The sequence below is a fragment of the Chelon labrosus genome (genome assembly GCF_963514085.1).
Source record: "Chelon labrosus genome assembly, chromosome: 1".
Taxonomy (NCBI): Eukaryota; Metazoa; Chordata; class Actinopteri; order Mugiliformes; family Mugilidae; genus Chelon; species Chelon labrosus.
In genome coordinates this window covers 5,085,340-5,105,650 of record NC_140337.1, presented here as the reverse complement: position 1 = coordinate 5,105,650, position 20,311 = coordinate 5,085,340, and the positions used below count along the sequence as shown (strand labels likewise).

At 39.3% G+C, this 20,311-nt stretch overlaps 1 protein-coding gene across 2 annotated transcripts in view; it reads left to right on the top strand.

Annotated features, from left to right (window-relative positions):
- Positions 1-20,186, top strand: part of pea15 (proliferation and apoptosis adaptor protein 15) — a gene marked incomplete at its 5' end in the record, with an annotated part of 49,658 nt that extends 29,472 nt beyond the window's left edge. The window contains 3 exons of one of the 2 annotated variants that reach the window (XM_084552740.1): positions 9,738-9,912; positions 10,024-10,179; positions 10,860-20,186. In XM_084552740.1, the coding sequence (XP_084408866.1) occupies positions 9,741-9,912; positions 10,024-10,179; positions 10,860-10,924 (393 nt within the window). In that variant the 3' untranslated portion in view covers positions 10,925-20,186. Of the gene's footprint in view, positions 1-9,737; positions 9,913-10,023; positions 10,180-10,859 lie in introns of those variants that run through there. The other variant, XM_084552741.1, reaches the window with a different exon arrangement.
- Positions 20,187-20,311: the final 125 nt, after the last annotated feature.

The window sequence follows — 20,311 nt, the reverse complement described above, 5'->3', positions numbered from 1 at the left end:
AACCGGGAAGAAGGCGCTAAAAGAGGGAATGACTATCAACGTTTGGTACCTTTGAATGGGGCCTGTGGTTACAACATGCCATCTAGAAGCCAACGAGGCTAACAGCAAGCTAACGATAAGGTAGCTTAATGCAGAGAATGTAAAGGGAAAATTGTCAATGAAAACATTTTCCTCAGATATATCATGAAAGAGAAACTCTATAAATCTAAATTAAAATATATAATCGTGCCATCCAGTTCTGAAAACGTCACATCTCATGAACTCTAAAACTCAACAGAACTGTCCAGCTTCAGCGTGCAGACCCCACTTCATATGGACATGGTAAACTTGACATGAACTGAAGGCAGCAAGATTGATGGGGGGAAAGGATTTATGGGAGATGTGGTCCTAAATGTTGAGAATTGCTAACATTACTTACCAGAGGTGGCCTTATGTGTTGAAATCGATTTTGAGCTAAATAAAAATAATAATAATTATAATAAACATCTTTGCTTGCTAAGGGTTTGTTGAAAAGATTGACACCACTTTTATGAAGCTAAAGCCAGTTAGCTTAGCTTAGCTTACATTAGCTTAAATACTGAAAACAGCTAACCCAGTTCGGTTCTAACAAAGGTAGCCTACATGTATCGTGTTTAATTTGTAAAATCAACCCGTCTTGTCCACTTTTCGACCTGTTAATTGAACAAAATAAGCTATTCAGAATTTTTTCTTTGGGATTTGGAAGATATTGATGTCGGAAATAAGAAAAATAATTACTTACTATTACTTACTATTATAGTAAGTAATTAATTACTATAATAGTAATAATCTTTATTTGTATAGCACTTTTCAAATCAACATTACAAAGTGCGTGATGTAGTTGTAAAGCAGCTTTAAATGTAACTACCCAAATCATTTACACGTGTGAGCCGCCGCCTCGCTTCTCGCCAGCCTCATCCACCTTCCTGGCAAAGGCACGTCACCAAGAAGAACGTTTGATGGCTAAAGCATAATTTGAGTAAGGGTGCGGCGTATTTTTGTTCTGGATAGATGTGTTTCCACTATTTTCCATCAGTTGTTTCAATAGAGACCACGTGGCAATAAACTGTGAATTCATACGGCTAACACTGGATGAACGCTAACAGCAATAAATACGGAACCGTTCGAGGGAGACACGAGCTGAGCTGCAGTTTGGATATACAGTAGGGAAAACAGTAGCTTCTCATTCCAGATCTCTGTCAGAGAGATTTTTTAACTGCTTTCCTGCCGGTTTGGTTGCCATGGTAAAATCTGAAGGCTTGTCTCCAGCTGAAGTCCAGCACAGTTGGCTGGCACTGTGTGTGTGTGTGTGTGTGTGTGTGTTTGAGGGAGAAAGTGTGTTTGTGAATGTGTCTTTGATAAAAGGAGAAAAGAAGAGACAGTCGGTCGGTGGGAGCATGTCTATTGATCATATGATATGATCACGATGTCACAGTGAGGAGATCAGCATCCTCCTGTTGCCTCTTTGTGCTCCCTCTTTTGTGTGTGTGTGTGCGTGTGTATGGAGGTGCTCTAAATGATTAAATGAAGTGTTTCTGTATTGTTCGTGACTCCAAATAAATTGTAAACAATTGCTGTTTTTGTGTGGGTCAGTCATCCTACTGTGGGGGCTTTTATTTTGAAAGAAGCAGGGAGGGCGCGAGATGAGGTAAAGGTGGGGGGGTGAGGGTTGTCTCTGCCCTGTCGCTAGGTAACAGTCTCCAGGCCTAAAGGCAAAGCCAGGCCTGGTCTCCATGGCAACATCATTGGTGTGGAGGGTGAATGGAGTTTTGGTGGTTGTGGTACACATAGTATATGTGTGTGTACATATGTTTCTGCCTGCGCGCGCGTGTGTGTGTGTGTGTGCGCGTCCTCAACAAAGAGGAGTTCTCAGCTGACAGGAGTGAAATATGAGGCGTCTACTGGAAAATAAAGATCTGTTGAGTGACTCGGCACTCACGGCTTTCAGACCAAGGTCTTCTCCATTTGTTCCTGACATTATCCTCATCTGTGCACACACTGCCCCGGGACTGCATTCGTGTATTTAATAGAAGATGTGGATATGGACTGCTGCCGTGTCAGCTCCACGTTGCACATTTATTAAACCACTTGCAATCAGATGGATGTAGGAGAAAAAAAAGATACAGAGAAAGATAATGAGGCAGAAAGGAGAGAAACGTAGCAGTAGAAGGAGAAGCATTGGGTCGTGTCTGCGTGGATAATGGTCTGACTGAACAATGTAAAGCAGCAGACTATAGGAGGTGGGGGTTGGGGGTCGACAGTTTAGTCATGGAGTGGAAGAAGACTATTTGGCCTCCATTTACACTGAGATCTATGGAGGCGTGTTAACGGCAAAAATAGTGAATCAGTGCAAATAAATAATCCAAGCTGTAAACACTGGGAAAGGAGTGGTGGTGTTGTTTCTGTGCCAAAATACACCATAAACTTGTTTTATCTTTATTAAAATGAAGTGCCTCACAAAGCCCAACTGCTTAGACTTTCTTTGTAGCTTAAAATAGGAGTGTGTCTTCTCTTTCTTCAGGGTTGAGCAGCAGCAATAGGACTTGCAAATCGACACCCATAAGTAGTTTTTGAAAGTCAAGCAGAATTCAGCTGAATGATTTAGTTTTGCCTCTGCAAGTGTATGTCTCTTTGGATAGGACTGAGCTGTAGTGTTTCCTTTGCATAATATATTGGATGACTGCACACATGCTAAACCTAATCATCTCTACTGGATCCTCTGAAGTCCTGTCTGCTGAATAGTACCAGACTATAATAGTTTTTAGAGATAGATAGAGTTTGCTTTCTTGTACAGACTTAGATGCAAAAATATATATATATATATATTTGTGTTTCTATGCTAAAAAACCCCAAAACAAAATAGAACCAGGAAGTGGTTAGCATGGCTTAACATAAAGACTGCAGACAGGGGAAGTTAGTGCAGCGACTTGGCAAGGTGCTCATGGGCAGATTCCTGCAGCTGTGCAAAGTGCCAGTCTAGCCGTTTCCCATTGTTTACAGGCCTTGCTAAACTAAGCTAAGCTAAGCTCAGCTGATGTCAGTCTCTAAGGGCTCACTGGCCGTTTGCCAGTGTCAGGAAGTGGACAAACGTCTGTGACTCCGTTTTTGGTGGTGTGTCCTGCACTGTGGCCACTAGTCGGACCCCTGTCAAAGACTCGATCATCCAGAATGAATAGAGTCTAGACCAACTGATCAGCATGATTTAGGAGAGGCCAGCTCTGTATGACAGTTTGCAGCTCTTCCTAAATTCCAAGATTCCCTTCCTGTTTTAAAATTATAAATTCAGACTATTGCCACCTGCTGGTGTAAGGAGTTATTACCTCTCACACAGTTGCAGAACATATGTACTAGGTTTCTGTTAGCTGTTCTTTATGGTGTGTCCAAGTGCAACTTTTTAGAACTGAGGCAATGTCTTAGTCAGTGTTTGTTGCCAGTAGTTCTTTAATGTCTGGACTGGTGTTTCGAGGCTTTTATCCAAATTTCAGCTACTAATTCCCAAAATCTTTAGATATACAAATCATTGACTGTATATAAATATGGACAATGTGTCCCCTCGTTCTAGCATTGGCCAAACTGGCGCTATTTTCCTGGTTATACAGGCCGCAACATCTTGCAAGTTTGGAGCCAGACTTTATTTTTTGAAGTTAGTTTGGCCCAAGTCCCATCCACCAACATGGAAGGGGTGGAGCTTATGACCTATACTGCAGCCAGACACCAGGGGGAGCATAACCCTGTATTTACCTGTATGCCCACACTTTGCTAAGCTTACTGGAATCCTTAAGATCAGTCAGAAGTAGAAGTTTCAAACTCACCATCAACACATGCAACATTAATGGGACATTAAGACAACTCAAAACAACATCTGCTTTAGTGCCAGGTACCTGTTTAAAGTTATTGTAAGCATAGTTCACGCCTCTTGAACGGTTATCTATAACGAAATGGTATGCAGTGAATGAGCTATTTGACTGTCAGTACAACTTCAGTGACAACTCTTTCTCCCGCTCGCTCACACACTCACACAGACGCACACACCAAGGCAGCAGAGACAGAGGATCGAGCGGACAAAAGCATGTTTGTGTTCATGAGAATGTGAAGCACAGTGGGTCTCTATGTATGGAAGCAGTGTCAGGCTCGTCCCAGAGAGACCCGGGAGGGAGGGAGAGAGGGAGGAGGGAAGTAGGGGCGATTTCACGGGCTCTTTTCCTTAGAGCACGACTGCAATGTTGCAAATCATTTTAAAATGCATCTTCATTTCTGTCTTCTAAGCCTGTGATTGCATTGGTTTTTACAGACTTTCACATCTTGATGCAGACATTTTAAAGAAATTGTCAGGTACTTGTCAGTTGCAGCAGATGAACTTATATTTGGTGTTCAGCCCCTCTCTATAATCACTTATTTTGTCATAACAGATCATGCAATTAAGTTGCTTTTGTCAATTATGATATTTATTTCTGATTATTGTCAGACATTAGTGAGTCTCAATCATGCAAACACTTATGAACTGCAATCAAACAAGTACTTAACTTAGATATGTTTAACTCATCCTACAATAAGATGTGTGAGAACACATGGATGGGCTACTGGATGGGATCTCCTGACAAATACTTAAAATGCATTTCAGTGTTTCATAAAGCCTTGTGCAGATTTCTGCAGCGTCCTCATAGTCCCAAAGTACAGTGACCATACAATAAGTGAACAATATCCCTTTATCCCTTTTACAATTGTGTAATGGGAAGAAGCTGTGTTGTGTATGGAAGCTTGTTTGTGTCAAAAAAAAAAAATAGAATTATCTCCTGCAAACATAATTCCTAACAAGTCAGTGTTTGTTTCTTTTTGTTTCTTTTTTTCTTGCTTGTTAAATATCAACAAATTGAGTTTTTACAACTCTTCAATCAGTTCTGTGAATTTGTTTTCATTGTAATTAAAGGAACAAATCTATAATGCAAAAACAGTAGAGTAAAATTAGATTTCACTCTACTTTTAGTGAGTATTTTTTTAAAAAAAATGTATAGACGGGCATCAAATCAGACACATTTTGCAAAAAGATGTTCTTTCACAAGTGGCACAAATGAACTTCCATATTTGAAAGAAACAGTAACTAAATTTAGAGTGAGTCAGAGCTGAAGCAAAAGAAACGAGCAATTTAGGGAAGTAAAAGTTATAAACAACGACAACAGTAAGATAAATAGATTATTTTACTTTAAAGCGTGGCCAAAATTGCATATTTTCAATAAAAACATCTTTAGCTGACAGTTGACAAAGAGTTAAGGGTTTGGAGAGGGAGCAACATGAAGGAGGTGGTGGGACAGAAACACTAAATGTAGCCACTCCATCCATTGTCGTTTTTTTTCTTCTCCCTCTTTCTTCTTTAAAAGTACACAAAAGCAGCGCCAGTCCATTGTGGTGCAAAACAGAGAGCAGGCAGGGAGACCTGGGTCGAGAGAGGAGGCTCGGGAATGAACACACACACACATCCAGACACACACACACACACACACACACACATTCATACGCATTCATTCTTTCAGCCAGCCTCCCTCCGTGATAGACGCAATTCACACGCTCATGAGTCGAAGCGTACAAGCACATATTCGCTTGAGCACATGGACATACATGCAAATGTGCACACGCAGTTTGCGGTCACAGACACTTGCAGAGACAAGAGACACACACATACACACACACACACAGCATTCAGACCCTTGTTGCATTCATTGGGGTTAAGGTGCATGTCCCTGCTCTGTCCCACTCAGAGCTTTATGTTGATTGAGAAAGTTGCTCTGGTAGGAGAAGAGATGAATGTGACATTTAAGACTGAAATAACACACACACACCCTTGCTCTCCCTTTCTCTCTCTCTCTCTCAAACACACACACATCCAAAGTAAAAGCGCCCTGTCATCACTGTGCTCTCGCCCCGAGGCTGAGATCGTGGTGCAGACAAACCAAACCAAATGCCACCATTAGCCATTAGAGAACACAGAAACAAATATGACCTTAAATCAGCGTCTGGGACAATCACGTTAGGCGTCCTATCTGCTCTGGTGTTCCGCATCGTCCCGCACATCATATGCTGATTTGTACTCACTCTTTGTCAGTACATTGTTTCACTTAGTCGCCACTTATTAGCTGGAAGGGATTTTTTTTTTCTGTCAAATTTTTTTTGAATGAATGCACGTCTCAGTTTCTGCTGCTCGTCTGTAAAGCATCAACTCCTATCCATATGCCCTTGTGAAAAAGGCTTAAGCGATTAAGTGAAGAGAATACTGCTGCACAGTGAGCTGCTCTGGCTGCCTCTACATGCTCGACAGCGAATTGGGGCCCCCTGGCGGTTGCAGCGGGTAACCGCAGCTTAGTTATATAGGTCACACCGCCAGTCACAGAGCTCCTCTGGGCCCTCTGTACAGCGTGTTTATCTGTGATGAGACTGAAAGGATCAGAGGCAGACAGAGCTTCGTGCCAGTGCCCATGATGCACTGCACAGAGAGGCAAGGCAGCCTCTTGCCAGCTGCATGGATGCCAGGGACTGGGAGGGCTGAGGCTGCTGTGTGTGACAGATATAACAGGAACGGCATAGGAAGCTTAAACAGGGCTCGATGGAAGGGATGCAGTCCTGCTGTAACTGTCACTGAGCAAGACACTGGATCCAATCCCAGCTGAAATGCAGCTGTTTTTAAGTGACCTTAATCATCTCTAAGCTCATCTGCTGCCTCATTAGACTCGGTAAAGGCTGGGGAAGTCTCACCAGGAAACTGTGGAAATCCTGAGGGGACCATTTGATTGGTTCATAATGTTAAAAACACTGGCTGCACTACTATGTGTCGTCCCTTTTATGTCTGGGTTTCATAAGACTTCCGCCTCCAGACTTAGCAGAGCAGGAAGGAATGTATACACCATGTCATTAAATACTTATTATAACTAAAGAAATCTTATACATTGACACGGGTTATATTAGCTGTGCGCTTCAATTACTGATTAATTTGGGGCTGTTATCAGATTTTATTTGCATATGTGATTACAAGAAGTAAGACTATTTATATATACATTACATTTTTATGTTTTGCCATAGAGCTGAAACCGTTTGAGAAAAAGAGTCTCCTACCACTCATTTAATCCTTTTAAATTTAATCCAGTTTTTGAAGCCACAATGTACTAAAATTGCTGTTTTCACAGAATAAATTGTGTTCGTTTTTTTATCAAATATCAGTGTGAACTGAACAGCTTTGAGTTTTAGACTCAGACTTTAGACTTGTAACTCTGCCAACTTGCAAATTAGTATACAGATGTAAAGGAGTAGGGCTCTTATCAAATCTCTGCGAACAAAAGGTAAATTAACATCAGTTTAGCTGGATTTTGTTGACACTGAAATCAGCAATGCGTTTTTGCTGTTAAACTCAAGTAGCAATATCACTAGTAACCACTAGATGGCAACACAACCCAAAGATTTGTTCTGTCTGATGAGATAAGGTCACATGCCCATACATAGTACAATGCCCAATGAAATGTATTTTTGTACCTGCAGCCAGTAGTTAAAAGGTAATACAGTAAAAACAGTAATAATTACACATACCACACAAGGTAAACAATATAAATGTATAGCTGAGAAAAATAAAATAAAATATATACATACATTTACAATATTCCAAAGCAACAGCTACAGACATCAATTTTAGTTTCACAATATATTTGAACAGTAATCATCAACAAAGGGATCACATATCTCCCTTGTGACTCATCAGAGAATGGACATGGGCCTTCTGAGGGTGTCCTATGGTGTCTGGCAACAGAATGTTGTTAGTGGGGGCCTTTGGGTCCTATGGGTTGAGGGGAGGGGCCTCTGTGGATCATCCCACAAATACTTGATCAGTTTGGGATCTAGTGAATTTGGAGGCCAGGCCAACACCTTGTGCTGTTTCTTCATGTTTTTTTGAGTTGTTCCTAAAGCATTTTTGTGTGCTGCCATCAAGGAGTGTCATTGCTATGGGGAGGGGGTGGCTGGTCTGGTCTAGGTGGGTGCCACATGTCTAAGAAACATCCTGATCAGTGTATCTACAGCAATGTAATCATCCATATATGGAAGTTCATGTAAATAGCTTGACTCAAATATGTTAATAACCAAGCTTTGAGCTACAATATGCATTTGTGTCTCAAGATGTTTTTTCTTTTGCTTCTTCTGAACTGGCACAGCTGAACGCAGACGGCTTCCCAACATGTCTGAATCACTCTGCCTGTTTTTCTCTGTGTTTTTGTTCCCTCACTGGCTGTCTGCTTCTTGAACAGCGACTCTCATGCCAAAGCACAAACACTCTTTCTCTCACTCACACACAGATAAATATCTTTGTGAGGATAACCTCAACCCCACAATCCTAACAACACCCATTCCTTAATTCCTGTGGCCTTTTGACCACTGCAACCATCTGAAAATGGGGCCTGAACGTTTTCTTACAAAAAGTTGAAGCTGAAATAATTCAGCAATTCCTTTTAAAATCCATTATTCAAACTGGTGTATCTAACTACGAAGTGTTTGATAGTTGGAGATAGTGTCTACAGGATCAATAAAATCTATGCTAACTAATATGCACTAGATATACAGGAGTATCCCTGGATATTAAACAGAACTCCCTGTATTCGGAATTTGTGGTCTCTTTTTCCCAGATTTAAAATCTGAGTCTCTCTCTCTGTTTGAGTTATATGGCCTTGTTAAGGCTCTGTGGTCTTAATGAATTTAATTGATTGTGAAATGATTGTGTGGAATGATGTGACAAGCACAGAATAAATAAGACCTGCTTGTGTGATTTTAGCTCAGAAATGGCCTTCTTCAGTCATTTCACTAGGTGGAGACAGAGAACCACAACAGAGCTGGAGTTCATTCAATGAAAAGCAACTCATAACTGTCAGCTAAAGATGTTTTCACTTCTTGGTACATTATTCTGGCAGTCAAAGTCCAGCTTGAAGGTACTTGCTGACCTATCTGGATAGTTCAGGGTTAAAAAAATCACAGCGACGTTATTCTGTTTTTTTCCTGAACATTTACAAATTTTATCAAATGAAGGGTTCAACTTCCCTACTGTGTCTGTGAGCCCCTCAGACCTATGCCCATTGATTTCCATAGTACAGTATCCATTTTTGGGATTGATACATGCTAATTTTTACAGTGGTTGTATAGTATTGTTGGTGTTGTAATTGAAATTGCGGAAAAAAATAATACACATAAATACAATAGAGTATATATAGCCAGTCTTTTTTTTTTAAGTGGAAGCAGAAATTCAAGATTCTTCCCAGAGTGAATGGATCTGCTCTTTGGGACTTTAAGAATTAAGGTTCAAGCCAGTGTTTGATGTCGCAGGGTTTTCGTCTCTTCAATCAATCACCTCTTTAAGCCGTATGCTTAAAAATACAAAACCTGCTAACAAATGAGCTTTCAAAGGGATCGGCCTCAGTGTTTTTGTGCTCTCCCATCCCACTCTGGTGGTATGCTATTGTCATTAGCTAAGATTTCCTAACTGTTTTCCATTGTGGAGTCTGGGAAGTAGGTGGGCTGCGGCAAACTGTGCAGTTTAAAAACATCAGGATAATCGCAGACACTGTTCCTCTTCTTTTTCCTACATGCATTTTCTGCTACCTGGCTTTGACATCTTTGTAAGTGTAAGTGATCCTTTTTTTTTTTTTATGCCTTCCGTCTAACCGTCTTCCATTTCTCCTCTCTTTGCCTCTGACCAGACCATGGCGGAGTACAGCTCTCTGCTCAGCGACCTGTCTGAAAACATCACCAACGAGGACTTGGAGCAGCTTAAGTCTGCCTGCAAGGAGGACATCCCTGAAGACCAGAGCAACAACATCACCTCCTCCAAGGAGTGGTTCAGCTACCTGGAGAAGAACGACAAGCTGGCCCAGGGTGAGGGACACAAATTAAATCATACAGCTTAATCTTTAGCATTACCACCTCTGATGTGGCATGAAGTGATAGCTTAAGGCCTTTTTAATGAACAAACCCTCTGACTCGCAGATAACCTTTCGTACATCGAGCACATCTTTGAGATTTCGCGGCGACCGGACCTGCTGACGAGGGTGATCGAGTACCGCACAACCGTGCTGAAGATTTCTGAGGATGACGAGATCGACACCAAGCTCACACGCATCCCCTCAGCCAAGAAATACAAAGGTAATATACACCCTATAGGCTTAACATATAAACGTAGACATACACTCACCTGGCAAAACCTTAGGTACACTAGTGAAGCAGTGTCAGAAAGGTGGCAGTCCAACTATATGATCATTTTGGAGGATGCAGTTTTGGTGCTGTTAAACTTCATTGAATTAAAAAGTGTTTTTGTTACTTAGCCTAGCTCACTGACTAGCAACACAAAGCAAGTCATACTACATACAAAGTACTCCAATATGAAAACACAATTTAAGGAATAGCGCTTAAACTTGCTTCATGCAGCTAAGATTTAGTGCAGGATTGTCGTATTAGGATGTTTTCACTAGTGTTCGGGTAAGGTTAGATTTATGTATCAGTTCACTAAAATAAGTTACACACCAAAGCTGGTCAAGTTCTGCCCTCTAGTGGCAAAAGAAAAAACTGCCTGGTTACCTTCTCTGCCTGCTGCCTTTCTGTTGCCAAAGTTAGGAGGAGTCAGGTACTGCCAAGATGGCAATGACTGGAAACACCACACTGAGCTTCAAAACTGCTCTTCAGGAAGCCTGTGGGTGACGCCATGGAGGTTTCATGTATTTTCAGAAACAGTCATTGGTGACTTTGAAAGTACAGTTTTTTATGATATATCTCTCTGTGTTTTTCTTTGTTCACTCTCTTTTTCCAACACTGGGGAAAAAAAAAAGACATCATCCGCCAGCCGTCTGAAGATGAGATCATCAAGCTGGCCCCTCCGCCTAAAAAAGTGTGAGACGATCCCCAGCCCTGATCTTTGCACCTTGATTTCTTCACTCCTGGCACTCCTATCATCCCATCCCTCCTCCACCGCACCCCTCTCACAAACGTGCACCCACAACCTTCCTCCCCGCAGCCCCACATGCCCGTGATGCAGTACCACGAAGGCCAACACCCTCAAAGCAACCAATCAGACCGTAGCGACGCAGCCTGTTCCCAAAGTCAGAGGAGATGGGAAGACAAATAGACATTGCAAGAAGAAATCTGTAGAGTGCGGTGAGGAGAGAGAGCGCCACCTCGATTCTGAGTGGGTCAGTTGATAATGATTGTTACTGTGATACTGTGTTTATGCAACCGTCTGTTTGTGTGTGTGTGCATGTCAGTCAAGGTTGGTTCATTGAAAACTACATCCACCAACGAGGAGGGAGGCAGACATTACAAACCCCACCTCCAAGTTAAATAATAAAATGAAATGGCAAACTTATTTTTTAAGAAATTCTGACAAGTAACCCTAATAGTAATTCTGATGCATTGTATGTCCTGTATAGTGATACATTACTACGACTAACATAATTCAGCAGTGCTTAAATGTCCTTCTGTTTCATTCACCTATTTTGAATGTGCAATATAGCCAAAATATAAAAACTATTAAACTAAAACTATGAATCTAAAATACATAGTTTACATGATCAACAACACATTTAAAAACAAAACACAGCTAACACAGTAGAAAATTTAAACTAATTAAAAATTTTGCTTCATAGCTGATAGCGCTTTCGTGTGTTGCTGCGTAATTGTTCAGGTATGTTAGTTATGTGAAAGAATTAGTTTTGAAGCCGCACTGATGTCTGCCCTCAGAGGGTTAGCTTTAGCTTAGACAGGGGTAACAGCTAGCCTGGCTATAGCCTCATTTGTTGCTCCTGATATTTCGTGCAGATGAAATAAATAAGATGCTAGGAGGATTTTGTGTCTATCCAATCAAGCTAGCTGTTATAACCTGTTTCTAGAGCAAAGTCATGTCTGTTCCTCAGCAGACGTTTAGCTTTAGCATATATAATGAGGTGGTAGGTGGATTTTTATTTTTTTTTTGCAGATTTATGCTAGCAGTTTTCCCTTTGTCATTGGCTAAGCAAACATAACCAAATGCATCTAACAATCTTCTGATCAAACTTTCTAGAAAGAAAGCTAAATACTGTAAACACATTCCGTTTCCATTTCAAACTTAAAGGACAGGACTCTGACATGATAATTATTTTACTTTGTGTAAAGATAAAATCTAAAATATATATATATATATATATTTCAGTTGTCAATATTTAAAATTGCACTGGAAAAGACAATACTTGGCATGTTTGTAATGTGAGCAGAATAGTTAGCTTTAGCATGGACGGGGAAACAGCTAGCCTGACAATAGCTTCATTAAATAAATGATATGCTGGTATAGGTGGATTTTGTTGCTAGCTGTTTTACCCTCATAGTGAGCTAAGTTAAACTAACCCAGCGCAGACGGTAGTTCATATTTGTTGTACAGACATTAAACAAAATGTTGTGCTCTGTTTTTTCTTACAAATTGATTAAATGGGATGCTGGAAGGTGGATATTGTTGACAGAGTCTGGACTGACAGTCCACCAGTTTTTCTCTAATGATAAGCTAAGCTAACTTAACCAACTGCAGACATGAGTGCGGTATTAATCTTCTCATCAGACTCTCAGATATAAAGCAAAAAAAAAAAAAAAGAAAAGAAAAGCAAAAAAAAGTTTGCTCAGATGTCTAGCTGTTCATTTTCATAGTTCATTAAAAGTGACCCTTTACCATGAAGTCTTTCTATTTAAAATTTTAAGTCAAACAAGACAGTCTCTATTCTTCAGCTAGAGATTCCACATACATTCTCTTTACTCTGACATAGATAATTATATCATGTTTCTAGAGGATAAAAAAAAAAAGTCATATATTTTAGAGGAAGATATTTAAAATAGATTTTCGCAGGAAAAGCCAATATTTGCCTTTAGCTCATAGTCACAGCAAGAGATATTTAGAGAAAATATTTAGCTATAGCAGTTATTTACTTACGGAAGTTCCCTGTCCTTAGACTTTCTTTTCATCAGGGGTGCCAGTTAGCGTGAAAGTCTTTAGTATGAGTACGAGCTGCCGAGATGTAAATATACAAATAATATATTACAAGAAAAATGTAGTAGAAATAATATATTGACCTGCATTTTTATGTTCCGTTGCGAGGACGTTGGCTCGGGCAGCAAATCTCCACTGCACATGCAGTTTTGTAGTGTCTGGTTATGCAACTAAAGACTTTCACCCTAATTTTGTCTAATCCGAAACAATTCTGCATCTCGCTGTAAACAAACTGATTACAAATGCAAAGTTTGGGCTATATTAGAAAATCAAAAAATATATTTTGAGATTATATTGGCTATGATATTTACTGTGCGAAAATGTTGCATGATATATAACAATATGAAAGTTACACTTTTTTGATTTTTTTAATTTATTTTTTTTGCCATTTCAATTGTTGCGCAGAAAATAACTGACCAGTATGTGATTACTCTTTGAATGAAAAAAAGCCTCTGATCAAATGGTGCAGGATGGTTGAAAACATGAGAAAGAGAACATATGGCATGTGATACTAAAACATGTGCTTAACAAATAGTACATAAAGTGACACTGATCTCTAATGCACACAGCAGCTCCTAACCCTCTGACTATGCCATTCCTGCCATGCACCAACACAATAGCTAGCAAGACTGTTGAAACTAAACTTATAATAACTGCTCTTTTGAACACTGTGTATCTTTTTTCCCCGCGATGAAGCCTTAGCAGACTTTGCGTTCACCCCGAAAAGTTTTTAGAACTGTGAGAGGTTTCATGTGAAGCGGGCACACGCCAAGTCAATCAAAACAGCTCTCGCTTTTTAAAGAGAGCAGCGGCGCTTTTATTCTGAAATTTGCTAAGGACTTCAGTGTTGGTGTGTACACAATGTCTGTGGTCTGTTTCTGCACCCGTCTTTGTTGCCCTCGAAGCTGTAGGATCAAAAGAAACGAGGCAACAGCATAAAAATTTGTCAGCGTATGACTAGTTATTCAGCCCAGCTCCGCTACCTCCCTGCTACGTTTCCCCTTGCCGCCACTCTCCCCTCCGACCCCAGTGCCAATGACCAAGACTTTTATTTAGATCGCAGTTTTTGGGATCAGTTTTTTTCTTTTCGTATTGCTCGACGTGTATTGTAGTGTTGGACCGATTTGTATCCTATGCATTTATGTCTGTAGGAAAACTCTGCACTGTAACATATCCTCCCAAAAATCACTTAATCTAAAGAACTGAGCTCTTTAATTGTGTCAGGGTGTTTGCCAAGTTCCTGATACTCTTGTATTCAGTTTGCATGATGCTGGATGGAGTGGCACTTAAAAAAAAAGTGTGCAGTTTCAGGAAATAAATAAGTGCTTGTTACCCAATATTCATTGTTTGAAACTGGGGGAAATAAACAACTAGACCAACTATACTGTTCAACTCACATTCTGCTCTTTTGGAAGCAAAGTCTTAACATTCGATAGTCCTTTAATCAGTGCGATTTTATGGCGAGGTCTACCTACACTGGACATGTTTGCATTATACATCCAGTTAATAAAGGCTTGATCGAGCTTTTCATAATACGTTTAAAGAAACAGCTCACCCTTAAATACTTTAACACTATTATATAAAAGTTAACTGAACTGAATCTGTTTTATTGTTAAAGTTTGAGCGTTCCACAGGGCGGTCCACCAGTCGTTTCCTGACTGAAATGTATCAACAAATACCAAGTTGATTGACTGGAAACTGGTGCACACATTCGTGGTCCCCAGAGGATGAATCATGAAGATATTAGTGGATTTTCTTCTTTTGATTCATCGTTGTTTAAATAAAGCAACTATTAAACAGACTACCATGAAATTTTGATACACTCACTCTGGATGGATTTTAACAAGGTAGCCTTACTTTTCTCTTTTATTTAGGATTATCTAGGATCTCATGAGGATTAAAGTTTTGTTCATCCTTTGTGTTGGATTATATTCCTTAAAACCATTCCCACGATCCCGAGATTTCAATTGGTGTTTAGCAAAGATTTGAAAATGCTAGCGTGCTAATGTGCCAAACTATAGTTCGCCACAGCATCAGCCAGTAAGGAATTGGTTAATTCAAATTCAACTGCAAGATGTGCATAGTGTAAGAGGCACTTGATCATAAAATGTATCCTGGTGTATGCACTGATCTTTTCAGATGGTTTATATATAACAGTGTTGAGGTTTTTCCTGAGTGTCCAGACCAGCCTGCGCTAGGCCAGACCCCAAGTGAAGCGGTGGCTGCCCTCCCACAACTTTAGCCTATTAACCACAGCGTGGGACCACTGCATCTATCACAAAGCCAAACCAAGAGCATTCTATCAGGCAAGGGGAGGCAGATGTACTAACTGCTATGATCTGTGGGTGATGGTCTTTCCCAGTGTTAAAATGGATGCAATTACTGGCCATGAATGTTGGATTGCCACTTACCAATTCCTGTGAGGAGCTTTGGTAATTTTACACACCAAAAGTTTTCTTTGCAGATCTCAGCATGCATGTCCATTATTGTAAAAAAAAATAATAATAATAATAATAAAAAATCAGCAAAGGAGGATTAGGGCCATGGAAATTTATGTTTGTTTCTTTTTATTTGAAGTGCTTCTTGAAAAGCGGCTTGTGAATTTTGATGTATGTGACCAAGTGACTTTTATTATTATTTTTTTTTCTCTCTCTCAGAATTTCAGTAGGCAATGGACTCATGTTAGCAAATGTGTGGTAGTTTTAGAGTAGTTTGCAAGTAGTAGTTTGACAAAAATCTAACTGCCTGTTGTTCTAGATGCTCCTGGTTAAAGCTTACGTTAAATCACTTTGTAACGTTAATCACTGTCATCATCAAAATGTGGCTGTGCTGCACCTTCTTTTTGTTTTGTATTGTTTCCCCCACTTCTTCCTTCCTACTCGTCTGAAGTCAAGTCCCATGATTGTTCACACGTGGCACAGTCCACCTGACTTCATCACCTGGCAGATTATATGTCTGGCATTGCTTAGCTGTTTCCTCAGTAGCCATCGGCACATAATATATTAACATATCATCACGAATGATGTCAAATTTGGATTCTTTCATGTACCCAGTACATATCAACTTATTAAATGCTGCAAAAGTATAAGCCAACTAACATACACATGTATTTGTGGTAAATACATAATTATAACCAATTCATGAGTGCCGATGAAGAGGCAGGCATTTTGTGAAGGTATTCAGCATGTAATGTTAACAGTCAATTCACATTCAAACAAGTAACATTTTTGCTTATGGAGAAGACTGGTTTTGTTTTTTTGTGTGTGTTTTTTTTTTCCCATTTTATTATGCTGTAAATATGTATTTTGAATATATATCACTTGTTTGTTTTCAAATTGATTAATTTATTTAATGCCTATATATTCTTGTTTTTACATGTCCCGATTTTGTTTTACTAATTTCAAACAAATCAAGGGGATGAAACCATTGTTATTAGCTTATACCATGCATCGATACTTTCTAATTTATGTTATTCTCTTCTTTTATGTTTTGTTGTTTCAGCTTTGGGGGATAGTTTTTACAGAAAAAAAAAAAAAGAAGTGATACTCATTTAATTGTATTTACTGATATGTGACATATTACGTTTTACTGTGTCGTATTTGATCAGATGTGTTGTGGTCACTGCTTGTAACATGATTTTATTCAGAGAGTTTCCAAATCATGACAAAAGAGGAAAGCGGTCACAAAAAAACTTTCATTTTGTTTGTGTGAGACATGTTGTCACTTGCACGTTGCACAAAGTACAAGAAATTTAAAGAGGAGAGAGCCTTAAAATGGCTAGGTAGGTGCATGTACAAATTCATGACATGTTGACTCGTAATTTGTGGACTGCAGTCTTATGAAACTAATTTGGGAAAATATATATATATATTTTACCAGAGTGGTATTTTCTGATTATGCTCACTGAAAGAAATACGCAATGTGGAAAAACAGGCAACTTATAACCATCATCAGATCAATGAGCAGTCGGTCTACGGAAGCCCAAAGTGTTCAATATTAATAATAAATACATAATTGTAAAATAAATAGTAACAAGAATAAATTGACCAAAATAATCTTTTGCACAAACGTGTAACACAAAAGCCACTTAGCTCATTTTAGCCGGAGTAATGTCAAAGTAATTCTTATTCAGCCATCTGGTGGTAGATGCTCCAAAAAAGATGGAGAAATCACACTCGGTAACTTTTAATTTATCTCAATAAAGCTACACATGCGACATAGCTATCCAGATTTACAGCTATTAGTAGTGGTGGGCCTAGCCACCAGGTTCTAACTAACACTGCTAGACAACCAAGCTTCTTAGCAAGCTAGGTAGGTAGTACGTGCAGCCTGGTGAAGCTAATTGAAAGGTTAGTTACTGTGCATGTTTATATAGAGCTTAAGTAGTTCTGTTAGAATACATTTGTCACTGTTTTGCTCTAGCTAATACAAGCTAATTGCTAAATCGTGTAGCAGATTTTGATTTTGTTAGCTTATGAACAGCAGAATTTCAATATTTTTTTTAAACAAAATAACTTAATGTGGTTGAATTGTGATATTTTTATTTATTTTATTTTTTTAATCTACTGTTAATATTAAACACTTGAGGCTCCATACTTTTATTTGCTGTTCGTTTAAAGAATAAAGGGTGAAGTGATAGATTGAGGCGGCAATGTCATGAGTGCTGGGTAGAGTAGCGTTAAAGTAGTGAGGAATAATTTTGGGGTTTGTAGCTGTGAAAGATGAAATGTAAGAGTGTGAGCAGACCAAAATATATAGGCTCATACTCTGGGAAGTGTGTTCACATCTAAGTTTAGTTGCAGTGCACTATTTTGAATGTGGCACAGGAATGCTGTTCAATGGTGAGATGCAGTTGATAATAGGGTTACTGTTAACGTTAAGAATGCTGAATGTCTTGTTAATCACTTCAGACGCAGTTGTGCAACAGTAAGTTATTTTTGGTTTCAACCATCACAGGAAGATTTTTATGTTCCTCAATATTGTGGAAGCTTTTTAACCACATGCACATAACCACATTTCTGTTGAGCTGCACAGCAACAACAACTGTGTGTTTTTTTTTTTTCATTGTGACAAATAAAGTTTACATTTCTTGCGTTAAAAAGCAAGCTTTCACATCGTAGATAAAAGTGCCAAGTGGATTCAGTTGCAAACTGCTGGGGTGTGTGGGCTTGAAAATCATGACATGCTCGACATTTAGCAGCTTCTCACGATGTTTGTGGTGAACAATCTTTACTTCAGGCGGTCACATTGGTGTTTGTGGCTAGATCAGAACTTCTTCTGAGGTGTTTGTGTTTTGCGGTAGCAGACTATAGAGGTTGTGTTGAAGTGATGTGTTTCATGTGATCATTTTAACCAGAGTGGTGTGATCTGTCACAGTGGGTGAAGGGTTAACTAAAAACATTCCTTTGTGGTGTGGTTTAGATATTATAGGCATCGGACAATTTGAGTTAGCGTGAACGGGTGTGTAGGTGTGAGGAAGTTTTTGCAGCGGCGTCAGACAGTAATTGAAAAGTCTAATTATGTTTCATTACTCTATGAATTAGTTGGTGGATGGACTTTGAAATACTAACGTAGTGACAGAGGCTTTGCCAAAATGCATTTTTGATTTGAAATTCTTCATTTTCTGCTGCTAACTTGATTATTGGCAGTTGTGTTCATTGGGTACAGATGGGAAGCTTTCAGACTTAGCTGGAAGAACAGCTATAAATTAAAACATTTCCATTTATGTAACCTTGCTGTGATTAATTTTGAGATCTGCCTTGTGTGTCACTGCCTTGAGAGTCAGTCAGTGGGATGTTTTCTCTCATCTTCTGCTAGTCTGTTATTTTGTAAAGTGCATACTGTAGTACTCAAATGGTGTAGCAAGTGACAGGTGTGGTTGTTTCACAGAGTCAAACAAGTCCATCGTGTTACTTATGGCTAAATGTGGTCATGTGGATTTACACCTGTTAGATATTGTGCACACAGTCGAACACAGTCAGAATGGTTTGAGATAATAAACTAATCCAGCTTTGTCCCAGTGACAATAAAACAAAATGGGTATTAAGGGTGTGACGTTGCTCAGCAATGCAATGAGTGTCATTACATCCATTCTATTTTTACATTCAGCTCACACCATAACCCGGCTGGATGCCATGGGCTCAATGCTGTTAGAAACCTTTGCTAAGGTGGGGCTAGAAGTACTTCAGGATTTATATTGCAGTGACTGCAACAAAACATGGTCTGAGGTATTCAAGCTAATATAAAGATGTGGCTTTTTGTCATGATTTAAATGAGACTGTACTGAAATTATGCCATTTTGTCATTGTGCTAAAATGAATATAAATATTATATATTAAAATATATTTGCTAACCTACACTGTGGTCCCTGGTGTTTTCTTTCAAAGGTGGTCCAAGTTGTTTGGCTTTTTTGACAAAGCATTTACAATAAATAACTCTAATGTTAACGTGAAGGTAGACTTATACAAAGTAATGTCGCTTAATTAAAAATCTATAATATAAAATAAGTGACTACATAAGCATTTATGCACCTTTGGCCACAATCACAGAATTGAGTCTGTGTGGAGATGTCTCAATCAGACACCTGGACAACACAATCTTTGGAAAACTCCAGTTTGACAGGGATCAAATCTGAACAGTTCTTTATAGATTCAACCACAAATGTTCTATTCGACTGAGCTCTGGGCTTTGACTTGGTCAGTCAGGAACATTCACCTTGTGGTCTTAATACCATGTCTGCGTGGCTTTCACTGAATACTCTGGGTAATGTCAGGTTGGTTCTTTTACAAATGGACTTAGATTGTCCTCCAGGATTTCCCAATAAGTTGCTGGATTGCTTTTAACCTCTACTTTTACAAGTTGTTCAGGGCCTGCTCCAGTAAAGCATCTCCACAACATGATTCAACAATCTTTTCATCGTGGTGATGGTCGGTTTGTTGTGGTGTCCATCACAAACACACACATTATTGTCCTTTCTGATGAACAAAAAGCTCCTTTTTGGTCTCATCAAACCAACATTGGAGTCCTCCACGTGCCTTTGGATGATCTCTTGCCGAAATTCAATATGAGCCTTGACTGAAGAGCCTGTTCAAAAGTCTCTTTCATCTCAACACCTGAACCATTAAAAATGACAATGCTGAAATTTGCAATATAACTTCACACCTTGAGTGTTAAAGTATTCCCTAAGTGGTTTAAAACGGTAGTAAACAACATTATTTATTATTATTTTGATTAAATATTAATGTTTTTTGGGGAAGTTATTGGTTTCACTGTGAT